The 17895-nt window shown below is 63.8% G+C and overlaps 1 protein-coding gene across 1 annotated transcript in view; it reads left to right on the top strand.

The window, feature by feature from the left end:
* LOC137466484 (probable ATP-dependent RNA helicase DDX56) overlaps positions 1-17895 on the top strand; it is a 34569-nt gene that overhangs the window by 2799 nt on the left and 13875 nt on the right. The window contains exons 4-9 of the mRNA XM_068178213.1: positions 2341-2511; positions 4901-4991; positions 8187-8431; positions 11926-12009; positions 14090-14233; positions 15993-16087. Coding sequence (XP_068034314.1) covers positions 2341-2511; positions 4901-4991; positions 8187-8431; positions 11926-12009; positions 14090-14233; positions 15993-16087 — 830 coding nt within the window. The remainder of the gene's footprint in view (positions 1-2340; positions 2512-4900; positions 4992-8186; positions 8432-11925; positions 12010-14089; positions 14234-15992; positions 16088-17895) is intronic.

A 17895-nucleotide genomic window follows, 5' to 3' on the forward strand; every position in this document is an offset into this window, starting at 1 on the left:
CCTCGGTGTCCCCTCGATGTCCCCAAGCCCCCCTGTGACCCCTTGAATGTCCCCTCGATGTCCCCAAGCCCCTGTGACCCCCGGGTGTCCCCAGGCCGGTGCCGATGGAGCAGCCGGACGTCGTGGTGGGCACTCCCGGCCGTGGCCGGGCAGAGCCTGGCCCCTGCCCCTCCCTGCGTGTCCCCTCGATGTCCCCAAGCCCCTGTGACCCCTTGAATGTCCCCTCGATGTCCTGGGTGTCCCTTCGATGTCCCCAAGCCCCTGTGACCCCCGGGTGTCCCCAGGCCGGTGCTGATGGAGCAGCCGGACGTCGTGGTGGGCACTCCCGGCCGTGGCTGGGCACAGCCTGGCCCCTGCCCCTTCCTGGGTGTCCCCTGGGTGTCCCCAAGCCCCTGTGACCCCTTGAATGTCCCCTCGATGTCCCCAAGCCCCTGTGACCCCTTGAATGTCCCCTCGATGTCCTGGGTGTCCCTTCGATGTCCCCAAGCCCCTGTGACCCCTTGAATGTCCCCTGGGTGTCCCCAAGCCCCTGTGACCCCTTGAATGTCCCCTCGATGTCCTGGGTGTCCCTTCGATGTCCCCAAGCCCCTGTGACCCCTTGAATGTCCCCTCGATGTCCCCAAGCCCCTGTGACCCCTTGAATGTCCCCTCGATGTCCCCAAGCCCCTGTGACCCCTTGAATGTCCCCTCGATGTCCCCTCGATGTCCCCAAGTCCCCCTGACCCCGGGTGTCCCCAGGCCGGTGCTGATGGAGCAGCCGGACGTCGTGGTGGGCACTCCCGGCCGTGGCTGGGCACAGCCTGGCCCTTGACCCTCCCTGGGTGTCCCCTCGATGTCCCCTCGATGTCCCCAAGCCCCTGTGACCCCTTGAATGTCCCCTCGATGTCCTGGGTGTCCCCTCGATGTCCCCAAGCCCCCCTGACCCCGGGTGTCCCCAGGCCGGTGCCGATGGAGCAGCCGGACGTCGTGGTGGGCACTCCCGGCCGTGTCCTGGCACACGTGGCCGGGCAGAGCCTGGCCCCTGCCCCTCCCTGGGTGTCCCCTCGATGTCCCCAAGCCCCTGTGACCCCTTGAATGTCCCCTCGATGTCCCCTCGATGTCCCCAAGCCCCCCTGTGATCCCCGGGTGTCCCCAGGCCGGTGCTGATGGAGCAGCTGGACGTTGTGGTGGGCACTCCCGGCCGTGGCTGGGCACAGCCTGGCCCCTGCCCCTCCCTGGGTGTCCCCTCGATGTCCCCAAGCCCCTGTGACCCCTTGAATGTCCCCTCGGTGTCCCCAAGCCCCTGTGACCCCTTGAATGTCCCCTGGGTGTCCCCAAGCCCCTGTGACCCCTTGAATGTCCCCTCGATGTCCTGGGTGTCCCTTCGATGTCCCCAAGCCCCTGTGACCCCTTGAATGTCCCCTCGATGTCCCCTCGATGTCCCCAAGCCCCCCTGACCCCGGGTGTCCCCAGGCCGGTGCCGATGGAGCAGCCGGACGTCGTGGTGGGCACTCCCGGCCGTGGCTGGGCACAGCCTGGCCCTTGACCCTCCCTGGGTGTCCCCTCGATGTCCCCTCGATGTCCCCAAGCCCCTGTGACCCCTTGAATGTCCCCTCGATGTCCTGGGTGTCCCCTCGATGTCCCCAAGCCCCCCTGACCCCCGGGTGTCCCCAGGCCGGTGCTGATGGAGCAGCCGGACGTCGTGGTGGGCACTCCCGGCCGTGTCCTGGCACACGTGGCCGGGCAGAGCCTGGCCCCTGCCCCTCCCTGGGTGTCCCCTCGATGTCCCCTCGATGTCCCCAAGCCCCCGTGACCCCCGGGTGTCCCCAGGCCGGTGCCGATGGAGCAGCTGGACGTCGTGGTGGGCACTCCCGGCCGTGGCTGGGCACAGCCTGGCCCCTGCCCCTCCCTGGGTGTCCCCTCGATGTCCCCAAACCCCTGTGACCCCTTGAATGTCCCCTCGATGTCCTGGGTGTCCCCTCGATGTCCCCAAGTCCCCCTGACCCCGGGTGTCCCCAGGCCGGTGCTGATGGAGCAGCCGGACGTCGTGGTGGGCACTCCCGGCCGTGGCTGGGCACAGCCTGGCCCCTGCCCCTCCCTGCGTGTCCCCTCGATGTCCCCAAGCCCCTGTGACCCCTTGAATGTCCCCTCGATGTCCTGGGTGTCCCCTCGATGTCCCCTCGATGTCCCCAAGTCCCCCTGACCCCGGGTGTCTCCAGGCCGGTGCTGATGGAGCAGCCGGACGTCGTGGTGGGCACTCCCGGCCGTGGCCGGGCAGAGCCTGGCCCCTGCCCCTCCCTGGGTGTCCCCTCGATGTCCCCTCGATGTCCCCAAGCCCCCCTGACCCCCGGGTGTCCCCAGGCCGGTGCTGATGGAGCAGCCGGACGTCGTGGTGGGCACTCCCGGCCGTGTCCTGGCACACGTGGCCGGGCAGAGCCTGGTGCTGCGGCCGTGGCTGGAGCTGCTGGTGCTGGACGAGGCCGATCTGCTGCTCTCCTTCGGCTTCGGCGACGACATCCGGGCCCTGCTCTGGTGGGGACACCGGGGGACACCGGGGGACAGGGAGGGGACAATGGGGGGACAGGGAGGGTGACAATGGGAGGGGACACTGAGCGGGGACAGGGAGGGGACGCTGAGGGGACACTGATGGGGACAGGGAGGGGACAATGGGGGGACAGGGAGGGTGACAATGGGGGGACAGGGAGGGGACACTGGGGGGACAGGGAGGGGACAATGGGGAGACAGGGAGGGGACAATGGGGGGACAGGGAGGGGACAATGGGGAGACAGGGAGGGGACAATGGGGGGACAGGGAGGGGGACAATGGTAGGGGACACTGGGGAACAGGGAGGGGACAATGGGGGGACAGGGAGGGGACACTGGGGGACAGGGAGGGTGACAATGGGAGGGGACACTGAGTGGGGACAGGGAGGGGACACTGGGGGGGACAGGGAGGGGACAATGGGGGGACAGGGAGGGGACACTCAGGGGACACTGGGGGGGACAGGGAGGGGACATTGGGGGGACAGGGAGGGTGACAATGGGGGACAGGGACAGGGACGATGGGAGGGGACACTGATCGGGGACAGGGAGGGTGACAATGGGGGGACAGGGAGGGGACATTCAGGGGGACAGGAAGGGGACCCTCAGGGGACACTGGTGGGGACAGGGAGGGGACACCTGGGGACAGGGAGGGGGACAATGGTAGGGGACACTGGGGGGGACAGGGAGGGAGGACCCCAGGGGAAACAGGGAGGGGACACTCAGGGGACACCCAGGGGGACAGGAAGGGGACACTGGGGGGGACAGGGAGGGGACACCAAGGGGACACTGGGGGGGATAGGGAGGGGACACCAAGGGGACACTCGGGGACAGGGAGGGGACACCTGGGGACACCTGGGGACAGGGAGGGTGACAATGGGAGGGGACACTGAGTGGGGACAGGGAGGGGACACTGGGGGGGACAGGGAGGGGACACTCAGGGGACACTGGGGGGGACAGGGAGGGTGACAATGGGGGGACAGGGAGGGGACATTGGGAGACACCGGGGGACAGGGAGGGTGACAATGGGAGGGGATGCAGGGGGACAGGGAGGGGACAGGGAGAGGGGACAGGGAAGGGACACCGGGGACACCTGGGGACAGGGAGGGTGACAATGGGAGGGGACACTGAGGGGGGACAGGGAGGGGACACTCAGGGGACACCCAGGGGGACAGGGAGGGGACACCGGGGGACACCTGGGGACAGGGAGGGTGACAATGGGGGTACAGGGAGGGGACACTGATGGGGGACAGGGAGGGGACACTGATGGGGGACAGGGAGGGGACACTCAGGGGACACTGAGGGGGGACAGGGAGGGGACACTCAGGGGACACTGAGGGGGGACAGGGAGGGGACACCAAGGGGACACTCAGGGGGACAGGAAGGGGACACCGGGGGACACCTGGGGACAGGGAGGGTGACAATGGGAGGGGACACTGAGGGGGGACAGGGAGGGGACACTGGGGGACACCTGGGGACAGGGAGGGTGACAATGGGAGGGGACACTGAGGGGGGACAGGGAGGGGACACAGTGAAGGACGGGGGGAGACAGAGGGACAGTGGGGGGGCACTGAGGATTTGGGGTTCCCTGAGAGGTTTTAGGGTCTTTAAGATTTTGTGGGGCACTGCGGGTTTTGGGGTGCCCAGGGGGGGTTTTGGGGTTCCCTGAAGTGCCCAGGGTGGGGTTTGGGGTTCCCTGAAGTGCCCAGGGGGGGGTTTGGGGTTCCCTGAAGTACCCTGGGGGGGTTTGGGGTTCCCTGAGAGGTTTTGGGTCTGTAAGATTTTGGGGTACACTGAGGTTTGGGGTCTGTAGGATTCTGTGGGGCGCTGGAGCCTCGTGGGGTTTCTGAGCACTTTTGGGGTGTCCTGCTCGCTCTCGGTGCACTCAGAAGGATTTTGGGGTGCCCAGGGAGGGTTTTGGGGTCCCCTGAGAGGTTTTGGGGTCCCCTGAGAGGTTTTGGGGTTCACTGAGAGGTTTGGGGTCTGTAATATTTTGGGGTCCCCTGAGGTTTTGGTGTCTGTAGGATTCTGTGGGGTGCTGGAGCCTTGTGGGGTTTCTGAGCACTTTTGGGGTGTCCTGCTCGCTCTCGGGGCACTCGGAAGGATTTTGGGGTGCCCAGGGAGGGTTTTGGGGTCCCCTGAGAGGTTTTGGGTCTGTAAGATTTTGGGGTACACTGAGAGGTTTTGGGGTTCCCTGAGAGGTTTGGGGTCTGTAATATTTTGGGGTCCCCTGAGGTTTTGGTGTCTGTAGGATTCTGTGGGGTGCTGGAGCCTTGTGGGGTTTCTGAGCACTTTTGGGGTGTCCTGCTCGCTCTCGGGGCACTCAGAAGGATTTTGGGGTGCCCTGAGATGTTTTGGGGTGACCCCCCGTGCCCCCCCAGCCACATGCCCAAGATCTACCAGGCCCTGCTGGTGTCGGCCACGCTGAACCCCGAGCTGGAGGCGCTGCAGGAGCTGGTGCTGCACAACCCCGTGAGCAATCTGGGGCTTTTTGGGGGGATTTTGGGGAATTTTGGGGGGCTGGAATGAGGTTTGGGGGTTCCACAGCGGGCACAGAGATGAAAAACGCCAACCCCCCATTTCCCATCCCTCACCCCAAATCCTTTATCCAGGTGCGGGTTCCCCAGTCCCAAATTTTGGGATTTTAACCCCAAATCCCAAATTCCAGCTCCTGGTTCTGCCCCTGCAGCAGTTCCCAAGTCCCAAATTTTGGGATTTTAACCCCAAATCCCAAATTCCAGCTCCTGGTTCTGCCCCTGCAGCAGTTCCCCAGTCCCAAATTTTGGGATTTTGCCCCCAAATCCCAAATTCCAGCTCCTGCTTCTGCCCCTGCAGCAGTTCCCCAGTCCCAAATTTTGGGATTTTGCCCCCAAATCCCAAATTCCAGCTCCTGGTTCTGCCCCTGCAGCAGTTCCCCAGTCCCAAATTTTGGGATTTTAACCCCAAATCCCAAATTCCAGCTCCTGGTTCTGCCCCTGCAGCAGTTCCTCAATCCCAAATTTTGGGATTTTAACCCCAAATCCCAAATTCCAGCTCCTGGTTCTGCCCCTGCAGCAGTTCCCCAGTGCCAAATTTTGGGATTTTGCTCCCAAATCCCAAATTCCAGCTCCTGGTTCTGCCCCTGCAGCAGTTCCCCAATCCCAAATTTTGGGATTTTGCTCCCAAATCCCAAATTCCAGCTCCTGGTTCTGCCCCTGCAGCAGTTCCCCAGTGCCAAATTTTGGGATTTTATCCCCAAATCCCAAATTCCAGCTCCTGGTTGTGCCCCTGCAGCAGTTCCCCAGTGCCAAATTTTGGGATTTTGCCCCCAAATCCCAAATTCCAGCTCCTGGTTCTGCCCCTGCAGCAGTTCCCCAGTGCCAAATTTTGGGATTTTGCCCCCAAATCCCAAATTCCAGCTCCTGGTTGTGCCCCTGCAGCAGTTCCCCAGTGCCAAATTTTGGGATTTTGCCCCCAAATCCCAAATTCCAGCTCCTGGTTGTGCCCCTGCAGCAGTTCCCCAGTGCCAAATTTTGGGATTTTAACCCCAAATCCCAAATTCCAGCTCCTGGTTCTGCCCCTGCAGCAGTTCCCCAGTCCCAAATTTTGGGATTTTGCCCCCAAATCCCAAATTCCAGCTCCTGGTTCTGCCCCTGCAGCAGTTCCCCAGTCCCAAATTTTGGGATTGTAACCCCAAATCCCAAATTCCAGCTCCTGGTTCTGCCCCTGCAGCAGTTCCCCCATCCCCAATTTTGGGATTTTGCCCCCGAATCCCAAATTCCAGCTCCTGGTTCTGCCCCTGCAGCAGTTCCCCAGTCCCAAATTTTGGGATTTTGCCCCCGAATCCCAAATTCCAGCTCCCGGTTCTGCCCCTGCAGCAGTTCCCCAGTCCCAAATTTTGGGATTTTGCCCCCAAATCCCAAATTCCAGCTCCTGCTTCTGCCCCTGCAGCAGTTCCCCAAGCCCAAATTTTGGGATTTTGCCCCCAAATCCCAAATTCCAGCTCCTGGTTCTGCCCCTGCAGCAGTTGACAAATCCCAAATTTTGGGATTTTGCCCCCAAATCCCAAATTCCAGCTCCTGGTTCTGCCCCTGCAGCAGTTCCCCAGTCCCAAATTTTGGGATTTTAACCCCAAATTCCAGCTCCTGGTTCTGCCCCTGCAGCAGTTCCCCAATCCCAAATTTTGGGATTTTGACCTCAAACCCTAATCCCAGGTGCAGGTGGTGCCCCCCGAGCCGCGCCTGCCGGGCCGTGCCCAGCTGCAGCCGTTCCCCATCCCCAATTTTGGGATTTTGACCCCAAAGCCGTTCTCCAGGTGCAGGTGGTGCCCCCTGAGCCCCATCTCCAGCAGTTCCCCATCCCCAATTTTGGGATTTTAACCCCAAACCCGTTCTCCAGGTGCAGGTTTTGCCCCCTGAACCCTGCCTGCCGGGCTGTTCCCATCTCCAGCAGTTCCCCATCCCCAATTTTGGGGTTTTGCCCACAAATCCGTTCTTCAGGTGCAGGTCATGCCCCCTGAACCCCATCTCCAGCAGTTCCCCATCCCCAATTTTGGGATTTTGACCCCAAACCCCAATCCCAGGTGCAGGTGGTGCCCCCTGAGCCCCATCTCCAGCCGTTCCCCATCCCCAATTTTGGGATTTTAACCCCAAACCCGTTCTCCAGGTGCAGGTGCTGCCCCCCGAGCCGCGCCTGCCGGGCCGTGCCCATCTCCAGCATTTCCCCATGCCAAATTTTGGGATTTTAACCCCAAACCCGTTCTCCAGGTGCAGGTGGTGCCCCCTGAGCCCCATCTCCAGCAGTTCCCCATCCCCAATTTTGTGATTTTAACCCCAAACCCCAATCCCAGGTGCAGGTGGTGCCCCCTGAGCCCCATCTCAAGCCGTTCCCCATCCCCAATTTTGTGATTTTAACCCCAAACCCCAATCCCAGGTGCAGGTGGTGCCCCCTGAGCCCCATCTCAAGCCGTTCCCCATCCCCAATTTTGTGATTTTAACCCCAAACCCCAATCCCAGGTGCAGGTGGTGCCCCCTGAGCCCCATCTCCAGCAGTTCCCCATCCCCAATTTTGTGATTTTAACCCCAAACCCCAATCCCAGGTGCAGGTGGTGCCCCCTGAGCCCCATCTCAAGCCGTTCCCCATCCCCAATTTTGGGATTTTGACCCCAAACCCGTTCTCCAGGTGCAGGTGGTGCCCCCCGAGCCGCGCCTGCCGGGCCGTGCCCATCTCCAGCATTTCCCCATGCCAAATTTTGGGATTTTGACCCCAAACCCCAATCCCAGGTGCAGGTGGTGCCCCCCGAGCCGCGCCTGCCGGGCCGTGCCCAGCTGCAGCCGTTCCCCATGCCAAATTTTGGGATTTTAACCCCAAACCCGTTCTCCAGGTGCAGGTTTTTCCCCCCTTAGCCGCGCCTGCCGGGCCGTGCCCATCTCCAGCATTTCCCCCATCCCCAATTTTGGGATTTTAACCCCAAACCCCAATCCCAGGTGCAGGTGGTGCCCCCCGAGCCGCGCCTGCCGGGCTGTTCCCATCTCCAGCCGTTCCCCATGCCAAATTTTGGGATTTTGACCCCAAACCCGTTCTCCAGGTGCAGGTGGTGCCCCCCGAGCCGCGCCTGCCGGGCTGTTCCCATCTCCAGCCGTTCCCCATCCCCAATTTTGGGATTTTGACCCCCAACCCCAATCCCAGGTGCAGGTGGTGCCCCCCGAGCCGCGCCTGCCGGGCCGTGCCCAGCTGCAGCAGTTCCAGCTGCGCTGTGGCACGGAGGAGGACAAGTTCCTGCTGCTGGCGGCGCTGCTGAAGCTGCGGCTGCTGCGGGGCCGGGCGCTGCTCTTCGTGGGCAGCCTGGCACGGGCGTTCCGGGTCAAGCTCTTCCTGGAGCAGTTCGGCATCGCCGCCTGCGCCCTCAACCCCCAGCTGCCCGCCCGGTCCCGGTAAGTGACACTGGGACGTGGTCCCGTTGGGGTTTGTGGGGTTGGGGTTTATGGGAATTCCGGTTTTTGTCCTGAATTCCTGGGTTTTCGTGGGATCCCAGTGGGTTCTGAGAGGAGATAACGGGGTGGGATTTATGGGATGGGAATTCCCGTTTGTGTCTTGAGTCCGCAGCTGGCTGTGAGATCCCGGTGAGTCCTGGTGGGATTTATGGGGTGGGGTTTGTGGGGTGGGATTTATGGGAATTCCCGTTTGTGTCTTCAGTCCTCAGCTGGCTGTGAGATCCCGGTGAGACCTGGTGGGATTTATGGGGTGGGATTTATGGGAATTCCGGTTTTTGTCCTGAATTCCTGGGTTTTCGTGGGATCCCAGGGGGTTCTGAGAGGAGATAATGGGGTGGGGTTTATGGGATGGGAATTCCCGTTTGTGTCCTCAACCCGCAGCTGCCTGTGAGATCCTGGTGAGTCCTGGTGGGATTTATGGGGTGGGGTTTGTGGGGTTGGGGTTTATGGGAATTCTGGTTTTTGTCCTGAATTCCTGGGTTTTCGTGGGATCCCAGTGGGTTCTGAGAGGAGATAACGGGGTGGGGTTTATGGGGTGGGAATTCCCGTTTGTGTCTTCAGTCCTCAGCTGCCTGTGAGATCCCGGTGAGTTCTGGTGGGATTTACGGGATGGGGTTTGTGGGTTGGGATTTATGGGAATTCCTGTTTGTGTGCTCAACCCACAGCTGCCTGTGAGATCCCGGTGAGTCCTGCAGGGATTTATGGGGTGGGAGTTATGGGAATTCCCATTTGTGTCCTAAATTCCTGGGTTTTCGTGGGATCCCAGTGGGTTCTGAGAGGAGATAACGGGGTGGGGTTTATGGGATGGGAATTCCCGTTTGTGTCCTCAATCCGCAGCTGCCTGTGAGATCCTGGTGAGTCCTGGTGGGATTTATGGGGTGGGGTTTGTGGGATGGGATTTATGGGAATTCCCGTTTGTGTCCTCGACCTGCAGCTGCCTGTGAGATCCCGGTGAGTCCTGGTGGGATTTATGGGGTGGGATTTATGGGAATTCCTGTTTGTGTCTTCAGTCCTCAGCTGCCTGTGAGATCCCGGTGAGTCCTGCTGGGATTTACGGGGTGGGAGTTATGGGAATTCCGGTTTTTGTCCTGAGTTCCTGGGTTTTCGTGTGATCCCAGTGGGTTCTGAGAGGAGATAACGGGGTGGGGTTTATGGGGTGGGAATTTCTATTTGTGTCTTCAACCCGCAGCTGGCTGTGAGATCCCGGTGAGTCCTGGTGGGATTTACGGGGTGGGGTTTGTGGGGTGGGATTTATGGGAATTCCCGTTTGTGTCCTCAACCCGCAGCTGGCTGTGAGATCCCGGTGAGTCCTGCTGGGATTTATGGGATGGGGTTTTTGGGGTTGGGGTTTATGGGAATTCCGGTTTTTGTCCTGAGTTCCTGGGTTTTCGTGGGATCCCCGTGGGTTCTGAGAGGAGATAACGGGGTGGGGTTTGTTGGGTGTGGTTTATGGGGTGTGGTTTATGGGGTGTGGTTTATGGGGTGTGGTTTGTGGGGTGGGGTTTATGGGGTGTGGTTTGTGGGGTGTGGTTTATGGGGTGTGGTTTATGGGCTGTGGTTTGTGGGGTGTGGTTTGTGGGGTGTGGTTTGTGGGGTGTGGTTTATGTGGTGTGGTTTGTGGGGTGTGGTTTATGGGGTGTGGTTTGTGGGGTGGGGTTTGTGGGGTGGAGTTTGTGGGGTGTGGTTTATGGGGTGTGGTTTGTGGGGTGTGGTTTGTGGGGTGGGGTTTGTGGGGTGTGGTTTATGGGGTGTGGTTAGTGCGGTGTGGTTTATGGGGTGTGGTTTATGGGGTGTGGTTTATGGGGTGTGGTTTGTGGGGTGTGGTTTATGGGGTGTGGTTTGTGGGGTGTGGTTTATGGGGTGTGGTTTGTGGGGTGGGGTTTGTGGGGTGGAGTTTATAGGGTGTGGTTTGTGGGGTGTGGTTTATGGGGTGTGGTTTATGGGGTGGAGTTTATGGGGTGTGGTTTATGGGGTGGGGTTTATGGGGTGTGGTTTATGGGGTGTGGTTTATGGGGTGTGGTTTATGGGGTGTGGTTTGTGGGGTGGGGTTTATGGGAATTGTGGTTTTTGTCCTAAATTCCTGGCGTTTCACCTGATCCCGTTGATTTCGGAGCTGCAATGGGGTGTGGTTTATGGGAATTCCCATTTGTGCTCTCAAGTCCTGTCCCTGTCCCGGGTGCCACTGCTGATGTCCCTGTCCCTGTCCCTGTCCCGGGTGCCACTGCTGATGTCCCTGTCCCTGTCCCTGTCCCCCAGGTGCCACTGCTGATGTCCCTGTCCCTGTCCCTGTCCTTGTCCCTGTCCCTGTCCCTGTCCCAGGTGCCACTGCTGATGTCCCTGTCCCTGTCCCTGTCCCGGGTGCCACTGCTGATGTCCCTGTCCCTGTCCCTGTCCCAGGTGCCACTGCTGATGTCCCTGTCCCTGTCCCTGTCCCGGGTGCCACTGCTGATGTCCCTGTCCCTGTCCCGGGTGCCACTGCTGATGTCCCTGTCCCTGTCCCTGTCCCTGTCCCCCAGGTGCCACTGCTGATGTCCCTGTCCCTGTCCCCCAGGTGCCACTGCTGATGTCCCTGTCCCTGTCCCTGTCCCGGGTGCCACTGCTGATGTCCCTGTCCCCGTCCCTGTCCCGGGTGGCACTGCTGATGTCCCTGTCCCTGTCCCTGTCCCGGGTGGCACTGCTGATGTCCCTGTCCCTGTCCCCCAGGTGCCACTGCTGATGTCCCTGTCCCTGTCCCTGTCCCGGGTGCCACTGCTGATGTCCCTGTCCCTGTCCCGGGTGCCACTGCTGATGTCCCTGTCCCTGTCCCTGTCCCCCAGGTGCCACTGCTGATGTCCCTGTCCCTGTCCCTGTCCCCCAGGTGCCACTGCTGATGTCCCTGTCCCTGTCCCTGTCCCTGAGGTGCCACTGCTGATGTCCCTGTCCCTGTCCCTGTCCCAGGTGCCACTGCTGATGTCCCTGTCCCTGTCCCTGTCCCTGAGGTGCCACTGCTGATGTCCCTGTCCCTGTCCCTGTCCCGGGTGCCACTGCTGATGTCCCTGTCCCTGTCCCTGTCCTGGGTGCCACTGCTGATGTCCCTGTCCCTGTCCCCCAGGTGCCACTGCTGATGTCCCTGTCCCTGTCCCTGTCCTGGGTGCCACTGCTGATGTCCCTGTCCCTGTCCCTGTCCCTAAGGTGCCACTGCTGATGTCCCTGTCCCTGTCCCTGTCCCGGGTGCCACTGCTGATGTCCCTGTCCCTGTCCCCCGGGTGCCACTGCTGATGTCCCTGTCCCTGTCCCTGTCCCGGGTGCCACTGCTGATGTCCCTGTCCCTGTCCCTGTCCCGGGTGCCACTGCTGATGTCCCTGTCCCTGTCCCCCGGGTGCCACTGCTGATGTCCCTGTCCCTGTCCCTGTCCCCCGGGTGCCACTGCTGATGTCCCTGTCCCTGTCCCCCAGGTGCCACGTCATCGCGCAGTTTAACCGCGGTCTCTACGATTTCATCGTGGCCACCGATGAGGAGGGGCCGGCGCAGCCGCCCCGGCACCGCCCACCCCGGGGGGACACGGCCAGGTCAGCTGGGGACACCGGGGGGACACCGGGGTGGCACTGGGCACCGCTGGGTCAGCTGGGGACACCGGGGTGGCACTGGGGACACCAGGGTGGTGCTGGGGACACCAGGGTGGCACTGGGCACCACTAGGTCAGCTGGGGACACCAGGGTGGCACTGGGGTGGCACTGGGGACACCGGGGACACCGGGGTGGCACTGGGCACCGCCGGGTCAGCTGGGGACACCGGGGACACCGGGGTGGCACTGGGGTGGCACTGGGCACCGCCGGGTCAGCTGGGGACACCGGGGTGGCACTGGGGACACCAGGGTGGTGCTGCGGACACCGGGGTGGCACTGGGCACCACTAGGTCAGCTGGGGACACCAGGGTGGCACTGGGGTGGCACTGGGGACACCGGGGACACCGGGGTGGCACTGGGGTGACACTGGGCACAGCTGGGTCAGCTGGGGACACCGGGGTGGCACTGGGGACACCGGGGGGACACCGGGGTGGCACTGGGGTGGCACTGGGCACAGCCGGGTCAGCTGGGGACACCGGGGTGGCACTGGGGACACTGGGGTGGCACTGGGGACACCGGGGTGGCACTGGGGACAGCCCCTGTGGTGTCCCTGAGTGTCCCCGTGTCCCCAGGAGGGGTGGCAGGAAGGGACAGTCCCCGCGGTGTCCCCGTGTCCCTGAGTGTCCCCGTGCGTGTCCCCAGGAGGGGTGGCACTGGGGACAGTCCCCGCGGTGTCCCCGTGTCCCTGAGTGTCCCCGTGTCCCCAGGAGGGGTGGCACTGGGGACAGTCCCCACGGTGTCCCCGTGTCCCTGAGTGTCCCCGTGTCCCCAGGAGGGGTGGCAGGAAGGGACAGTCCCTGCAGTGTCCCCGTGTCCCTGAGTGTCCCCGTGTCCCCAGGAGGGGTGGCACTGGGGACAGTCCCCACGGTGTCCCCGTGTCCCTGAGTGTCCCTGTGTGTGTCCCCAGGAGGGGTGGCAGGAAGGGACAGTCCCCGCAGTGTCCCTGAGTGTCCCCGTGTCCCCAGGAGGGGTGGCACTGGGGACAGTCCCCACGGTGTCCCCGTGTCCCTGAGTGTCCCCGTGTGTGTCCCCAGGAGGGGTGGCACTGGGGACAGTCCCCGCGGTGTCCCCGTGTCCCTGAGTGTCCCCGTGCGTGTCCCCAGGAGGGGTGGCAGGAAGGGACAGTCCCCACGGTGTCCCCGTGTCCCTGAGTGTCCCCTTGTCCCCAGGAGGGGTGGCACTGGGGACAGTCCCCGCGGTGTCCCCGTGTCCCTGAGTGTCCCCGTGTGTGTCCCCAGGAGGGGTGGCACTGGGGACAGTCCCCACGGTGTCCCCGTGTCCCTGAGTGTCCCTGTGTGTGTCCCCAGGAGGGGTGGCAGGAAGGGACAGTCCCCGCAGTGTCCCTGAGTGTCCCTGTGTCCCCAGGAGGGGTGGCACTGGGGACAGTCCCCGCAGTGTCCCCGTGTCCCCGCGGTGTCCCCGTGTCCCCAGGAGGGGTGGCACTGGGGACAGTCCCCACGGTGTCCCTGAGTGTCCCCGTGTGTGTCCCCAGGAGGGGTGGCACTGGGGACAGTCCCCGCGGTGTCCCCGTGTCCCTGAGTGTCCCCGTGTGTGTCCCCAGGAGGGGTGGCACTGGGGACAGTCCCCGCGGTGTCCCCATGTCCCTGAGTGTCCCCGTGTGTGTCCCCAGGAGGGGTGGCAGGAAGGGACAGTCCCCACGGTGTCCCCGTGTCCCTGAGTGTCCCCTTGTCCCCAGGAGGGGTGGCAGGAAGGGACAGTCCCCACGGTGTCCCCGTGTCCCCACGGTGTCCCCGTGTCCCTGAGTGTCCCCGTGTGTGTCCCCAGGAGGGGTGGCAGGAAGGGACAGTCCCCACAGTGTCCCCGTGTCCCCGCGGTGTCCCCGTGTCCCCAGGAGGGGTGGCACTGGGGACAGTCCCCACAGTGTCCCCGTGTCCCTGAGTGTCCCCGTGTGTGTCCCCAGGAGGGGTGGCAGGAAGGGACAGTCCCCGCAGTGTCCCCGTGTCCCTGAGTGTCCCCGTGTGTGTCCCCAGGAGGGGTGGCAGGAAGGGACAGTCCCCGCAGTGTCCCCAGGACCCCGAGTTCGGGGTCTCTCGTGGCATCGATTTCCAGAACGTCGCCGCCGTCATCAACTTCGACGTCCCCAACTCGGTGGAGACCTACATCCACCGCGTGGGCAGGTGTGTCACCGTGTCACCTGTGTCACCTGTGTCACCGTGGGGTCACCACGGGGTCACCTGTGTCACCGTGGGGTCACCACGGGGTCACCACGGGGTCACCAGTGTGTCCCCAGGGGTGTCCCCAGGTGTCCCCAGGTGTCCCCAGGATGTCCCCAGGGTGTCCCCAGGTGTCCCCAGGCATCCCCAGGGTGTCCCTGTCCCCAGGGGTGTCCCCAGGTGTCCCCAGGTGTCCCCAGGGGTGTCCCCAGGGTGTCCCCAGGTGTCCCCAGGGTGTCTCCAGGGTGTCCCCAGGTGTCCCCAGGGTGTCCCTGTCCCCAGGGGTGTCCCCAGGTGTCCGCAGGGGTGTCCCCAGGGTGTCCCCAGGTGTCCCCAGGGTGTCCCCAGGGTGTCTCCAGGGTGTCCCTGTCCCCAGGGTGTCCCCAGGTGTCCCCAGGGTGTCCCCAGGGTGTCCCTGTCCCCAGGGGTGTCCCCAGGGTGTCCCCAGGTGTCCCGAGGTGTCCCCAGGGTGTCTCCAGGGTGTCCCCAGGTGTCCCCAGGGTGTCCCTGTCCCCAGGGTGTCCCCAGGTGTCCCCAGGGTGTCCCCAGGTGTCCCCAGGGTGTCCCTGTCCCCAGGGTGTCCCTGTCCCCAGGGTGTCCCCAGGTGTCCCCAGGTGTCCCCAGGGTGTCCCCAGGTGTCCCCAGGGTGTCCCTGTCCCCAGGGGTGTCCCTAGGTGTCCCCAGGGGTGTCCCCAGGGTGTCTCCAGGTGTCCCCAGGGGTGTCCCCAGGTGTCCCCAGGTGTCCCCAGGTGTCCCCAGGGTGTCCCCAGGTGTCCCCAGGGTGTCCCTGTCCCCAGGGGTGTCTCCAGGGTGTCCCCAGGGTGTCCCCAGGTATCCCCAGGGTGTCCCCAGGTGTCCCCAGGTGTCCCCAGGATGTACCCAGGGTGTCCCCAGGTGTCCCCAGGCATCCCCAGGGTGTCCCTGTCCCCAGGGGTGTCCCCTGGTGTCCCCAGGTGTCCCCAGGTGTCCCCAGGGTGTCCCTGTACCCAGGGTGTCCCCAGGTGTCCCCAGGGTGTCCCCAGGTGTCCCCAGGGTGTCCCTGTCCCCAGGGTGTCCCCAGGTGTCCCCAGGGTGTCCCCAGGTGTCCCCAGGGTGTCCCCAGGGGTGTCCCCAGGGTGTCCCCAGGTGTCCCCAGGGTGTCCCCAGGTGTCCCCAGGGTGTCCCTGTCCCCAGGGTGTCCCCAGGGTGTCCCCAGGTGTCCCCAGGGTGTCCCCAGGGTGTCCCCAGGTGTCCCCAGGATGTCCCCAGGGTGTCCCCAGGTGTCCCCAGGGTGTCCCCAGGATGTCCCCAGGGTGTCCCCAGGTGTCCCCAGGGTGTCCCTGTCCCCAGGGTGTCCCCAGGTGTCCCCAGGGTGTCCCCAGGATGTCCCCAGGGTGTCCCCAGGATGTCCCCAGGGTGTCCCCAGGTGTCCCCAGGGTGTCCCCAGGTGTCCCCAGGATGTCCCCAGGGTGTCCCCAGGTGTCCCCAGGGTGTCCCCAGGTGTCCCCAGGATGTCCCCAGGGTGTCCCCAGGTGTCCCCAGGGTGTCTCCAGGTGTCCCCAGGGTGGCCCTGTCCCCAGGGTGTCCCCAGGTGTCCCCGGGGTGTCCCCAGGGTGTCCCCAGGTGTCCCCAGGGTGTCCCCAGGGTGTCCCCAGGGTGTCTCCAGGTGTCCCCAGGGTGTCCCTGTCCCCAGGGGTGTCCCCAGGGGTGTCCCCAGGTGTCCCCAGGGTGTCCCTGTCCCCAGGACGGCGCGTGGGGACAGCCCTGGCACGGCGCTGACGCTGGCACTGCCCGACGAGCTCGAGGGGCTGCGGCGCATCGAGGACACGCTGGCAGCAGGTGGCACCTGGGGACACCGGGGGGACACCGGGGGGTTGGGGACAATGGGGGATTGGGGACACTGGGGGGAGTTTGGGGACAATGGGGGGAGTTGGGGACACTGGGGGGGGTGGGGACACTGGGGGGGTTGGGGACACTGGGGGGGGGTTGGGGACACTGGGGGGGTTGGGGACACTGGGGGGTTGGGGACAAGGGGGGGAGTTTGGGGACAACGGGGGAGTTTGGGGACAATGGGGGGAGTTTGGGGACACTGGGGGGTTGGGGACAATGGGGGGAGTTTGGGGACAATGGGGGGGGTTGGGGACAATGGGGGGAGTTTGGGGACACTGGGGGGAGTTTGGGGACAATGGGGGGAGTTTGGGGACAATGGGGGGAGTTTGGGGACAATGGGGGGGAGTTTGGGGACAATGGGGGGAGTTTGGGGACAATGGGGGGAGTTTGGGGACAATGGGGGGGGTGGGGACAATGGGGGGAGTTTGGGGACACTGGGGGGGAGTTTGGGGACAATGGGGGGAGTGGGGACCATGGGGGGAGTTTGGGGACAATGGGGGGGTTGGGGACACTGGGGGGAGTTTGGGGACAATGGGGGAGTTTGGGGACACTGGGGGGAGTTTGGGGCCAATGGGGGGAGTTTGGGGACACTGGGGGGAGTTTGGGGACAATGGGGGGAGTTTGGGGACAATGGGGGGAGTTTGGGGACAATGGGGGGAGTTGGGGACAATGGGGGGAGTTTGGGGACAATGGGGGGGTTGGGGACACTGGGGGGAGTTTGGGGACACTGGGGGGAGTTTGGGGACAATGGGGGGTGTTTGGGGACAATGGGGGGAGTTTGGGGACAATGGGGGGAGTTGGGGACAATGGGGGGGAATTTGGGGACAATGGGGGGAGTTTGGGGACAATGGGGGGGAATTTGGGGACAATGGGGGGAGTTTGGGGACACTGGGGGGAGTTTGGGGACAATGGGGGGAGTTTGGGGACAATGGGGGGAGTTTGGGGACAATGGGGGGAGTTTGGGGACAATGGGGGGGAGTTTGGGGACAATGGGGGGAGTTTGGGGACAATGGGGGGAGTTTGGGGACAATGGGGGGAGTTTGGGGACAATGGGGGGAGTTTGGGGACAATGGGGGGGAGTTTGGGGACAATGGGGGGAGTTTGGGGACAATGGGGGGAGTTTGGGGACAATGGGGGGGGTGGGGACAATGGGGGGAGTTTGGGGACACTGGGGGGGAGTTTGGGGACAATGGGGGGAGTGGGGACCATGGGGGGAGTTTGGGGACAATGGGGGAGTTTGGGGACACTGGGGGGAGTTTGGGGCCAATGGGGGGAGTTTGGGGACACTGGGGGGAGTTTGGGGACAATGGGGGGGTTGGGGACACTGGGGGGAGTTTGGGGACACTGGGGGGAGTTTGGGGACAATGGGGGGTGTTTGGGGACAATGGGGGGAGTTTGGGGACAATGGGGGGAGTTGGGGACAATGGGGGGGAATTTGGGGACAATGGGGGGAGTTTGGGGACAATGGGGGGGAATTTGGGGACAATGGGGGGAGTTTGGGGACACTGGGGGGAGTTTGGGGACAATGGGGGGAGTTTGGGGACAATGGGGGGAGTTTGGGGACAATGGGGGGAGTTTGGGGACAATGGGGGGAGTTTGGGGACAATGGGGGGGGTGGGGACAATGGGGGGAGTTTGGGGACACTGGGGGGGAGTTTGGGGACAATGGGGGGAGTGGGGACCATGGGGGGAGTTTGGGGACAATGGGGGAGTTTGGGGACACTGGGGGGAGTTTGGGGCCAATGGGGGGAGTTTGGG

This window comes from Anomalospiza imberbis, unplaced genomic scaffold, assembly GCF_031753505.1.
Source record: "Anomalospiza imberbis isolate Cuckoo-Finch-1a 21T00152 unplaced genomic scaffold, ASM3175350v1 scaffold_227, whole genome shotgun sequence".
Lineage (NCBI taxonomy): Eukaryota > Metazoa > Chordata > Aves > Passeriformes > Viduidae > Anomalospiza > Anomalospiza imberbis.